At 42.6% G+C, this 13625-nt stretch overlaps 1 protein-coding gene across 4 annotated transcripts in view; it reads left to right on the top strand.

Moving 5' to 3' along the window:
* zcchc2 (zinc finger, CCHC domain containing 2) overlaps window positions 1–13625 on the top strand; it is a 66623-nt gene that overhangs the window by 25904 nt on the left and 27094 nt on the right. For all 4 annotated transcript variants that reach the window (XM_079489941.1, XM_079489942.1, XM_079489940.1 and 1 more), the window contains exons 4-5: window positions 11415–11486; window positions 12493–12593. In XM_079489941.1, the coding sequence (XP_079346067.1) occupies window positions 11415–11486; window positions 12493–12593 (173 nt within the window). The remainder of the gene's footprint in view (window positions 1–11414; window positions 11487–12492; window positions 12594–13625) is intronic.

The following is a 13625-nucleotide window of genomic DNA, read 5'->3' as shown; positions in this document are numbered from 1 at the left end:
TGTCTAATGTCTCTTTCGGTTGTCGAGGTAAAAAGGTTTGGGAACAACTGTGAAATATCCAGTGAATCCCTGAGCTCAGTCGACAGCCCCTATCATTGATATAGTCAGCCACAGCTTTAATTCTGACACCGGTAAATCGGAAACGAAATAGGAATGATATTTGCGACATAATGTCATGAACTGAGTTCATATCCCCATAATGTGACCGCGCCCTTAGTTGGAACGGAGCAGTATTATGTCAAGCAGCCTACTTGGATTCTCTCCCCTGCCAGTTTGTGTTACTGGTTATGTCTTCAGGACCTTTTCGTTTTGTTTCCTTGTTTTGACCGTTAGTGAACTAAAGTAGATTTTCATTAAATCCTGGTAGGGATGACCATCATAGATCAGTGCTTTTCACCCCTTTTAACCCATTTTGACCTGAGATCAGATTCTAAAAATGTCTTCTACGTCCTGACAGTTTTCTGAAAAAGCTATGTTTCTATGTCAGTGGTTCTTCGATTTTTCAAAAATAGCAGACCTACAAGCTCGTAGTGCGCCACTCGGTGGCACGCTATGAGCTTGTAGATCTGCTATTTTTCAATGGCTAAATTATAACAATGTTTAAAACACCAAAAGGGGTTCCCGCCCAAAATGGATTAATATCAAGCAGTGTTGATTTCGTCGACTAAAACTATGACGAAAAATGTTTTGTCGACTACCTTTTTTCACTGCCGAAAGCTAAATGGAAACTAAATTAAAACTACGCTATAATGATGACCAAAACTGAGACTAAATATATTGGCAATTTCGTCAAACAAATTAAAAACTAGACAAATGTAGACTAGATCTAATGTGAACTAGGCTACAATTGCATGCTGAAAATAGCAGATCTACAAGCTATTTTCAGCAAGTGTAAAAATCCAGTCATTAGACACTTTACTACCATAGCTTGAGCGACATGGGAGTGAAACTGGCAGAGTAGGTCACCAGTGTTGCTGTCCTGTCCATCTCTCTGCCAGCCCAGCCAGGGGCGGCGGTGGCTCAGGGGTAGAGTTTCCGGATGGTAACCGCAAGGTCGCCAGTTCGAATCCGGGCTCCCCCAGAGTTGGTGTCGAAGTTTCCTTGAGCAAGACACTGAACCCCTAATTGCTCCCGATGTGCTGGTTGGTACCATGGTTTCCGCCGCCATTGGTGTATGAATGGGTGAATGTAATGCACAATCTATGTAACGCGCCTTGGATAAAGGTGCTATATAAATGCACCATTTACCATTTTATTTACCAGCCAGTCTCTATATCAGTCTGCTGTTGACCAGTGCTGTTTCCGTCGACTAAAACTAAGACGAAAAATGTCCGTCGACTACCTTTTTCCACTGACGAAAAACTAAATGGAAACTACATGAAAACTAAGCTATGATGACTAAAACTAAGACTAAATATACTGAGGATTTTGTCAACAAATAAAAACTGAAACTGTTAGGAAGGGACGAGTGGACAAGAGATCAAGTATGAGTCATTTTACACTTGGTTGCATGCTGAAAATAGCAGATTTACAAGCTCACAAGCTTGTGAGCTTGTAGATCTGGTATTTTCAGCGAGTGTAAAAATCGGTCATTATGACGGCATCAAGGCCCGCCAAAATCAACCGTAGATTTAGTCGACTAAAATCTCATGACATTAAAGTCGGCTAAAACTAGGCTAGACACTAAAACATTCCGGGTGACTAAAATGTGACTAAAACGAAATGAAAACTATGACTAAAACTAAAATCAAATGTTGCTGCCAAAAACAACACTGCTGTACATGTCTCTGCCAGCCCAGCCAGTCTCTATTTCAGTCTACTGTTGACCAGTGTTGTTTTCGTCGACTAAAACTAAGACAATTTTTAAGTGGTGCAACCACTTCCTTAAGTGACTATGTGTGTCTCTGGCTGGGTGGCTGGGTGGGTGGGTGGGTGCGTCTGAGCACGAAAACAGCATGGTTGTTTTTCACCACCTGTGTGCAACCTAACACACAAACACACGCACATATTAACTGTATATATGGTGATTTCGGGTGTGCCAGTACAGTGACAGTACAGTACAGTACAGTACAGTACAGTACAGTAGAGGGTACAGTAGAGCAGGGGTTCTCAACCCGTGGGTTGCGACCCCTCGGGGGGTCGCCAAATTATTTTTGCAACTGAATGGCTGGAAAGTGGAAATGAAGAGTTTACATAATACACATAGTACATGCATACACCTTCCCTAATGATTATATCTGGTTTCAGTATTTATTTATGGTGTATTGTCTCTATTATTAAGGTTATTGTAGCAGTCAATTTATATTCCTGTGGGTCTGGAACTCCCCCCCCCCCACCACCACTTTCTTCACACGGGTGTGATTTGTTTTCGTCTACTACCTTTTTCCACTGACTGAAACTAAATGGAAACTAGATGAAAACTAAGCTATGATGACTAAAACGTGCCGTCTGTCCATGTCTCTGCCAGCCCAGCCCAGTCTATATCAGTCTACTGTTGAGTTGAAGCGTCAGTGACACATGTCTGCTGTGCATTGCGAGCGAGTAGCCTGAAATGTGACGACTAAGTGGGCCGAAACGAGAGCTTATAGCAACACGCCGACAAAACTCTTTGATTTCACGTTTGGGAGCCAAAATTGGCCAGATATTGTTAATACGAGCTAAGCTTCTGCATAGCATTGAAACCTGAACTTAAGCTATGGAAGCTCACTGAGCAAATTGATAGTATTGCATAACTAAACAGAGCTTAATGTAATGCTACATACCACAGAGTGCACGGCTATACACTACGATTAACACCACACATAAAACCATAGAATGTTCAGAACATTATATAAAATGTCAAACCATCTACTCTACAACAGGGGTGTTGTAAACGGTAACAGGTCAGGTCGCCCCAATTCCAACTCGCCCCAGCTTTTTTCCGCCGACCTCACGCCGACAGCTCGGTGCGGCGGTTCTTGTATTCTTTATTTTGTTTTACTGAGAATAAGGTTAGAAATAAGTTTAGGGTTAGGCATAGTTTTACTGGGGTTAAGTTTAGGAATAGGGTTAGGTTTAGGCATCGTTTTACTGAGGTTGAGGTTAGGAATAAGGTTAGGTTTAACCGTTTAAGCATAATTTACTTAGATTACTTTAGGAATACCAGGCCGCGCTGTTCCGCCGGCTGTACGCCCAGGGCGAGTTGGTAAAGGGGCGAGGAAAAAATAAGGGGATTCCCTGCGACTCATTAAAAATAGTTCCGTGACCCAGAACAACATGTTATGGGCCACGACCCACAGTTTGGGAACCAGCTGTGTACTATTGGGGGAGGGGCATGTTCACACAACATTGCTCTAAGGGGGACATTACAGGCCTTCTGCCCCCTCGTGACACCAGGCCTGAAGATTGCGCGCACGCACGCACGCACGCAGTGACACATGAGGCCTGTGACATGTTGGGTATTTTTAGCCACGTTCTTCTCTGGTTCGGGGACCACCCTTTGGTACTTGAAACCAAATGGACCATTAATACGGGCATACGGGCAACATTTTTATTCTTTTTATTATTATTTATTATTATTATTATTATTAATATTATTATTAGGCCTATTATTATTATTATTATTTTATTATTATACATACTGTAGTAACTATGGATTATAAGCCACACACGTGCAACAATCCTCTGTGGATCTCTGATATGCATTGCAACGCTTGCTAGCCTAGCTATGTTGTATTTACTGTTAACTGTCTAACATGATGACAGCAACAAGTATAGGATGTAATTGTATGCAGGCTTTGGCAACTGTCCTCTTTGGCTCTCCGCGTTCAACGGATTCTTTACATATTTTTCCTACCATTGCTGTCATGGCCGTACCTTAAAGCTACCTGATTTATGGCTCTTTTGAATGCATTAATTGCATACACTATTCGGTGATATATTTTCAGCCGAAATTCGGCCGAAACCGAATAGGCCGAAAATGCATTTTTAGCCATTTTTTGCAGAATATTTTCCGCGGCCGAATAGGCCTATCTCACAGCCCCCTTTCCACGCCCACTTCCGGTAGATAGTGGTGTCATTTAACATTAGGCATTACCACTTTTTTTCTCTGGAGAATCTAAGTACATTTCCTAATGTTAAAATGTCAAAGACCGATAATAATATGAAGAAAACACAATGGTATAACAACTCAAATAAGTAGAATAAACCTTACCTTTACAAAACGGTAGTTTGTGGCTTGTGAAAATACCTCTTTTAACATGGAAGCTTATGGACCGCAAAAAAAATAACACCACTATCAACAAAATGGGGCGTAAAAAGGGGGCGGGGAAATGCTGTGAGATAGGCCTATATTCGGTGCATCACTAATATTGAACATATTTTTATTTATTTTTCAGAATCGATATTTATCGATATTTTCGACAACACTAAGAAGTAGTGAAAATTGACAATTTACGAGCTCACAGCGCGGCGAAAAGCGAGCGTGTTTTGCACTTGTAGATCTTCCATTTGCACTAGTTTTGGGTCCCGAGAGAATGTCTCATTTCTCTTTTGGGTCTTGAGCTGAAAGGTCTGGGAGCCACAGGTTCCCAGCATTGGTTCTCAAAGTGGGTTCTGGGGGACCCCTAAGGGTCCTTGAGGGAGTTCCAGGGGGTCCCTAGCTAAATTTGAGATAGTTAGCAACAAATGGACCCTTATGGGTCTGTAACTCAGAGAGTGTACAAATGTACAAAAAAAAAACAAGTAACCACCTGGACCCGTTAGGGTCCATTTGTACACACTCTGAGTTAAATTAACCCATTTTGGGCGGGAACCCCTTTTGGTGTTTTAAGCATTATGTTATGCTTTAGCTATTGAAAAATAGCAGATCTACAAGCTCATAGCGCAGCACCGAGTGCCGCGCTACGAGCTTGTAGGTCTGCAATTTTTGAAAAATCTTTCAGAGCGAACATTTTTAACTCTAATCTTTGCTTCTGAGGGGTTCCTGGAACAACATATTTTCAGATGGGGGTCGGCTGGGCAATTGCAAATAATCTTGGGTATCCTTGACATGAAAATGTTTGAGACTGACATAGAATCATGGGTTTTTCAGAAAACTGTCAGGATTTAGAAGATATTTGTAGAATCGTTCCCAGGTCTAAATGGGTCAACAGTGATTTTACAATATAAATTGGGGGGTCCCAGAGATATAAATGACATTAATAAATGGTGGTCCGTGTCCTAATAAATGTGTATTTGGGTGTCCTTGTCATGAAACGGTGTGGGAACCACGGGTCTAGAGCAGCAGAGACCAGTTGCTAGGTTAGCCGTGGTTGCACTTTCTCTCAGAGATCGTTTGACAGAGCTTCATTCATGTTTATAAAAGGAAGTGCAAAAACAAATTTATCTCACTGTTAGCACATTTTCAACAGTAGGCTAGTTGGTGATTACGCACGCACGCACGCACGCACACACACACACACACACACACACAACTCTGTCCCTCTCTCTCTCTCGCTCTCGCGCTCTCTCTCTCTCTCTCCAGTGACACGATTCAACCATACTGTGAAAGAACCATTTGTTTCCCTCTGCCTCTACACACACACACACACACACACACACACACACACACGCACACACACACAGTCGCGCACACACACACACACACACGCACACACCACACGTCACCAGTTTGTGAGTCCAGGCAACATGTTGGGGAGCTTGTAGGTTGGCTATTTTTGACGCACGACACCGTCCTGTGACGAAGTATGACTCGAAGGTTTTCGATTGGACTCCTCTTGTCTTTTAAGAAAGTATGTGGGGGTTGGTACGCAAGTGACTGAACAAACAAAAGGAAGTATCAAAAATGCAGTATACGTACACTGCAAACATCTTGTGTTAATTTAACCCATTTAGACGATTCTACAAGTGTCTTCTAATCTAAAACATGACCGTTTTTCTGAATGTCAGCGGTGCTCAAACTATTTCATTTCAAGGACCCCCAATATCATAATATGATATTGGGGGTCCTTGAAATGACTAAATTTGACTGAGAGACTGCCATTGGATTTTTTGGAATTTTCGCTTTTTTCATGTCCTAAGAAAGCAGGGAATCATAGCTTCAAATGGACATATTGATTGTTCAGTTTGACCCACCAGTTTTGGAGATATGGCTTATAGAGTAATGTCTTGCAGAAAACAACAAGTTGAGAAAACAGGCTTGAAAGGTTCACTTCTGTGGACTCTAACATTACACCTAGCTACATGTTTGGGCATTTATTTCATATTTACATGTCGATTTCAGCTCTGACACTTATTTCAGACATCCTCTAGTATGTGAAGAGTCTGCCTGTGCTATTAACTCATTTTGAAAGAAAAAAAGGTTTTTCTCCTCTGGTGAAAAGCTGTAATGTGCGCGATGGCAGTCTCTCAGTCAAATCTGGTCACATATGTAATTGGCTGCCGACCCCCATCTGAAAATATGTTGTTCCAGGTACCTCCCCGGAAGCAAAGATTTGAGTTAAAAAAAAATGTTCGCTCTGAAAGAATATATATTCAAAGATCTGTGCCACATTTTCGCGATTTTTCAAAAATAGCAGACCTACAAGCTCGTAGCGCGGCACTCTGTGCCGCGCTATGAGCTTGTAGATCTGCTATTTTTCAATAGCTAAAGTATAACGTAATGCTTTAAATCACCAAAAGGGGTTCCCGCCCAGAATGGGTTAACTCAGAGTCTGTGTAATCCTTGGTAGGCATGTAACGATTCACTCAACTCACAATACGATTCGTATCACGATAAGATTTTTCACGATATTAAAAAAATATATATTTTAAATTAATTTTATATAATTGATCTTCCCCCCCTGAGTTTTTTTATTTAACTACATTGCAAAAGAAGTAGCATTACTTTTGACAGTGCAGAAACATAATTGCCTTCCTTGATGAGCATCAACGACCATCATCACCTGGGCACAGACACACACAGCTCCCCTCTACAGTGCTCTACTACTGAAAGTGACTATAATTTCTCTCCAAAAGCACTTGAATATGATGGAATATGACTAAAGCTCACATTTCACATCACACACTAGCCCCCCTAAAAACAAAAAAAGCCTTTATTTTTTATTTTTTTTTATTTTAAATCGATTTTTTTATTTCAATGAATCGATTCATATCGTCGGGATTAATATCGATATACGATATATCTTTACATGCCTAATCCTTGGGGATCCTGCAGATTTGTTTGGGTGGTCACCTTATCACCTAAAAGTGGAGTATGAATATAAACCTTTACGGGTGCTAATGGTGCGAAATAATATAATCTTAATACTAAGATGCAGGCAATGTTTCTGAAAACGTTTGCTACCGTATAATGCCCAACATATTATATATCTTTAATAAAAAAAGATTGCTTCAGCAAAACACTGGAGGGGGAGAGAAGAGAGATTGAGGCACAGGGATATGTGGGGGGTAGAGAGGGAGAGAGAGTTTGGCTTTTCCTTTGCCAAATAACGACGGCAAGTCTCCCAACACCCCTCCATCTGTTTGTCTTGGATTCCACTACTGTTTACGTGCGTGTGTGCGTGCGCGTACATACATACAGCATTGATTTTACAATATAAATTGGGGGTCCCAGAGGTCCCATTAAATGGGGGACCGTAGACTAATGCATGTCAAACTGGGGGTGCTTGAAATTAAACGGGTTGAAAATCACTGCTAGTGACATAAAAACCTTCTCTTATGGGGGTCCCTGGCATATCTTTTCAAACGGGGGTCCGCGGGATAATTAGTGTCAATTTGGGGGTCCTTGGCAGGAAAAAGTTTGGGAACCACTGTACTAAGCTGTTATACATTTAAGGAAATCAAATACTCTATGAGCAGCTGTTTTCTGTCCCATTGTTGTCTTTGTTGACATTTGACCTGTGGTTCTGTAGTTGGGCTGAGAGAAGAAGTGCTCTCCAAGGGGTGCATACTTAGTTTAGACTAGTCATTGATTAGACATTGGTTAAGGTTAGGTTTAGGTGTGCTGCCCCGTGGGAGGTTAGGTTTAGGGTTTGAGATTGTAGGACTAATGACTGGTCTAACCCAATGACTAGTCTAAACCAAGTACTGTCTACTCTAAACTAAGTACTGCACCCCCGGTTCTGGGGTCGGTCTGAGAGAAGAAGTGCCCTCCAAGGGGTGCATACTTAGTTTAGACTAGTTATTGGTTAGACATAAGGGTTGGGAGGGGGTGCATACTTAGTTTAGACTAGTTATTGGTTAGACATAAGGGTTGGGAGGGGGTGCATACTTAGTTTAGACTAGTTATTGGTTAGACATAAGGGTTGGGAGGGGGTGCATACTTAGTTTAGACTAGTCATTGGTTAGACATAAGGGTTGGGAGGGGGTGCATACTTAGTTTAGACTAGTTATTGGTTAGACATAAGGGTTGGGAGAGAGTTAAGGTTAGGTTTAGGTGTGCTGCCCGGGCCGTGGGAGGTTAGGTTTAGGTTTCTGGTTTAAGGACTTCAGTGTGTTGTACCATACTATTGTATGAGTACCGAACAAAGAATGTTTGCTTTCGCCATCTTTGTTGAAGAAGAGTCTGTCTGGCAATTAAGATTTAGTCTTACTAGACGTACTAAAAGTTTCTCAATCTTATATTTAGATTTAGTCTGTCTTAATCTAGTCACCTCTGAGGTAGGTTTCTGGAGGTCAATGATTAAAGTGTGATTACCTTTGAGGTGTTTGAGAGGGGTGCATACTTAGTTTAGACTAGTCATTGGTTAGACATGGGTTAAGGTTAGGTTTAGGTGTGCTGCCTAGGGTTGGGATTCGTTAGGATTTTAACGGTGGCTAGCTGCTGCCAGCAGCTAGCCACCACAACAATATCATTGTTGCAATTTGTACTGTATATATATTGCAATTTCTATACTGTATATTCAATATACAGTACACATTGCAATAATGATATTGTTGTGGTGACAAATGTTGTCTTAATGTTCAGATTAATTTAATATGAAGGACCCCTTACCCTAATGGAAACAAGCCATAGTGCTTTCTTGGATTATAAAATCCTCTTAGCAGACCTTGTATTGAACTGTAGGCTACGTTCCTGTGCTTTTTTCTGCAAACTGTTTATAAAGTATCAATCTATGGAGATATGCACCTAAACGCTGGGCTCTCAACAGTCACGCGATTAATTTAGAGCCAAATCAAAAGCAGTTGAGTTGCTTATAAATTGTAAAAATAAGTGCAGACAAATTGATTTGGCTCTATAGTTAACGTGATTCATAAAATATCAGACAGAAAGACATCGAGTCATTGGCGTTCTAAATTAACACCATTAACAACAGTTGTACAATACGCCTAATGAAAAGCTCTGTAGACGTTAGTAGTTTTTATTTTCTATTACGTTACTAGCCTGGGGAAAGTAAACCAGCCTTGCATCAGATCGTCCCCCGCCAGCTGTGGTGGAGCTGCGGGGAGAGCGGGCACGGCTTTCCGCATGGCTCACAAACGCGCCTAGATTATTCTCGTGAGTTGTGGACTCGTGTAGGCATATTGATTTTGATGTTTCCTCAATGTGGACGTGGTGCAACTGGTACAAGTTGCAACAACCTTTGCAGGGAACTATAGCGTCGCATTTATTGCACGTTGCGTGCTCAGCCTCAGTCATTTCCCTCTCTGTTAACCACACTTTGGAAATCTGTGCGACATACTGTCCCACTCGCTCCGCGCCGGTCGCTGAATGCACAGAAGAGTGGGCGTACCCCGACCTCACTCACTCGTGTAGGTGGGGTGACGTCACCCCAGGCTCTGCTTGCACGCATGCATGCACACACAGACACAGCGGAGCTAAATGACGACTGATGAGATCCGTTTGGGGAACCGTTAATAAAGAAACGATGGAACCGGCTCCGGATCCGCAATGTCGGAACCGGGTCTGAAATGGACCCGGTTCCGAATCCCAACCCTAGTGCTGCCCCGTGGGAGGTTAGGTTTAGGGTGAGGGTTTGAGATAGGTTGTAGTTGTAGGACTAATGACTGGTCTAACCAATGACTAGTCTAAACCAAAAACTGTCTAAACTAAGTACTGCACCCGTTTGGAGATAGGTTGTAGTTGTAGGACTAATGACTCGTCTAACCAATGACTAATAATAATTAATTGCATTTTTATAGCGCTTTTCCAATTGCTCAAAGCGCTTTACAGTGGTTCATTCATTCATACATTGACTTACAATGACTAGTCTAAACTAAGTACTGTCTAAACTAAGTACTGCACCCCTCTCCAACAGACTTCCGTAACACTCCCGACATTGCGTTGGTGCGACATGAGTTGGGCCGTGCTTGCGTGTAGGGTTACGGTTTTGGGTTAGGGTGTCGTTCTCTCCTCTTAATGTGCAAGTACAGAGATCACTTAGTAGAATGTGTGACTGACGGACTGCTGTGGAATCGATGCAGCCCGCGCTAACTGACTGGGTTTAACCCATTTAGACCTGAGGATAATTCTACAAAATGTCTTCTATAAATCATGACAGTTTTCTGAAAAACCTGTGTTTGTGGTTCGTCAGTGGTTCTCAACCTTTTTCATGTCGACCCCCAGAATTATCTGTATTTTGCCACCGACCCCCATCTGAAAATATGGTGTTCCAGGGACCCCCCCCCCCCCCCAGAAGCAAATATTTGAGTTAAAAATGTTGGCTCTGAAAGAATATATATTCAAAGATTTGTGCCACATATTCACGATTTTTCAAAAATAGCAGACCGTGCACGCTCAGCTATGAGCTTGTAGATCTGCTATTTTTTCAATAGCTAAAGTATAACATAATGCTTAAAACACCAAAAGGGGTTCCCTCCCGCCCGAAATGTGTTTTAAAGACATGCAATGCAAAAACTCGCAAACACTGCCTTTCATTCCCTTTTATTTCAGCATTTTACTTTTTGATCTTTGTGTTTCCCCAAATACACATAAACAGAAATACATGGGAAGCCAAATATCGGTTGATATTATGTGTTTTCCAGTTGGACTAGATACGTCTGTCTGTATTGCTGCCGCACGCACGCACGCACGCACGCACGCACATCAGGAATGCTACTGTACATAATTGTCACAATGATTACATAATCGTCTAATCGCAATTATTTAAGGTAATCACAATTATCTTGCCATAATCGTGTCCACGTTGAAAAATGTCAGCTATTTCCGTGCAAGTATGAAATCTATAGAAAATGCCAAATGGAAATTTCTATTCATCTTAAATGTTATGATTTCCAATTCTTGGTATTGCTGTGCAGAGTGTGCTCTCGTGGGAAATGTTGTTAGTGCCTCTGTGTAACGCTGCTGCAGCACCAGGTTTATAGTACATCGGCGGGAAGTAGGGATGTTAATATTTAATCGATTAATCGCTGTTAAGAAATTCTTCAATTATGAATCAGTTAACAATTAATCGAAAATTGTGTTTTTTTTTCAGGTCCAGTGGTCAGACTCCTCGTCCAGTAGCGTGACAAAAACCCACCTGGAACTGGAGAATTTCTTACTGAAGGTAGGCACACACACAGCAGCGGTGGCTCAGGGGTAGAGTGTCTGGATGGTAACCACAAGGTTGCCAGTTCAAACCCGGGCTCCCCCAGAGTTAGTGTCGAAGTGTCCTTGAGCAAGACACTGAACCCCATAATTGCTCCTGATGTGCTAGTTGGTGCCTTGTATGGTTTCCGCCGGCATCGGTGTATGAATGTGTGTGTGAATGGGTGAATGTAATGCACAATCTATGTAAAAGCGCCTTGGATAAAGGCGCTATATAAATGAACCATTTACCATTTACACACACACACACACACACACACACACACACACTGTCTAACCCACTTCTAAGTTAACATCGCATCTCTATTTTAGACATGTCATTATATGCAAAAACATTACAAAATGATTTCTCACGAGTGTGAAGTGGCCCCTCACTTCACACTCGTGAGAAATCACAACGTCATGCATAATGTCTAAAAAGTATATGTCCTTCTTGTGCTTTAGTGGGTGTGGCTAACAGGCTTACACTATCATTATCCTCATCGTCCCCCCCCCCCCCCCCCCCCCCCCACAACGAGACATGCATTGTTGTGTTATTGCGACCGAAGGTCGCAGATAACTATGAAACTCACGACAATTCCCGTCACGACAATTCCCGTCACTCTGTCATGAGTCCCGTCCCGGGCGGGAACCCCTTTTGGTGTTAGCATTATGTTATGCTTTAGCTATTGAAAAATAGCAGATCTACAAGCTCGTAGCGCGCCACCGAGTGGCGCGCTACGAGCTTGTAGGTCTGCTATTTTTTTTAAATCGAAGAACGGCTGACATAGAAACATAGCTTTTTCAGAAAACTGTCAGGATGTAGAAGACATTTTTAGAATCTGATCTCAGGTCAAAATGGGTTAAGTCAGAAATGTCGTGCGATTTTATTTAGCTTTACTCCCTGTGTGCAAAATGGAGCCTAAATGAACGGCGATGGGGTTGTTGATTGAAGAGACCTGTCGGTGTGTCTGTGTGTCCTCCAGCTTCCCAAAGAGCAGAGCACGGAGACCTTTGAGAAGGGAATCCTTCAGCTGCTCAGCCAGGGAGACAAGTATGAGAGCTGTGATGTGGAGAGAAGCCTCAGGTGATATACTCTCTCTCTCTCTCTCTCTCTCTCACACACACACACACACACACACACACACACACACACACACGCTGAGTCACAGGCACACACACACACACACACACACACACACACACACACACACACACACACACACACGCTGAGTCACAGGCACACCCCTCGTCTCCATGAGTTTCATTTAGTTGTGAAATGAAAGTGCCAGAAGTGAAACCTACAGTACCGAGTATAGCCTGCTCTGAAAACATAATATGATATACAGTAAAAGTGGACATTAATTTCACAGTAGTGCACTTGAATTTGGCTGCAATTATATCTACAACAGAATGTAAGCAATTATTTGCATGGTTGGACATGATATTAATTTTGTTTGGCTTGTGTTCTCTCTCTCTCTCTCTCTCTCTCTCTCTCTCTCTCCCCCCTCTCCTCTCTCCTCTCTCTCTCTCTCCTCTCTCTCCTCTCTCCTCTCTCTCTCTCTCTCTCTCTCTCTCTCTCTCTGAAACGCAGTTGACACACAGACAATTCTACATGCGTGTATGTATGCATAACGTAAAACTGTATAAGATCAGTAGTCTACCGCTGATTAACTTAAAGATAATGGTGTGGGCAGGGTGTGTGGTGTTAGAAAATTTGAAATGATGCACGTCACAGCCTTTCTCTCTAGCTCAGCGTGTGTGTGTGTGTGTGTGTGTGTGTGTGTGTGTGTGTGTGTGTGTGTGTGTGTGTGTGTGTGTGTGTGTGTGTGTGTGTGTGTGTGTGTGTGTGTGTGTGTGTGTGTGTGTGTGTGTGTGTGTGTGTGTGTGTGTGTGTGTGTGTGTGTGTGTGTGTGTGTGTGTGTGTGTGTGTGTGTGTGTGTGTGTGTGTGTGGGGGCATACTATGGTCCGACGGAGCATTGGTTCGACATGCGTCCGCACCTCGGACTAGCGCCTGCTCCCGTGCTTGCGGTTATGGTTAGGTTAGGGGTTAGGGGTATCGGATCAATGAATCGTCGGACCAAACACATGTAACCGTGTGTGTGTGTATGCTTGACA

Source organism: Electrona antarctica (genome assembly GCF_951216825.1).
Source record: "Electrona antarctica genome assembly, chromosome: 20".
In the NCBI taxonomy this organism is placed as follows: Eukaryota; Metazoa; Chordata; class Actinopteri; order Myctophiformes; family Myctophidae; genus Electrona; species Electrona antarctica.
This window is presented reverse-complemented; position numbering and strand designations above follow the sequence as displayed.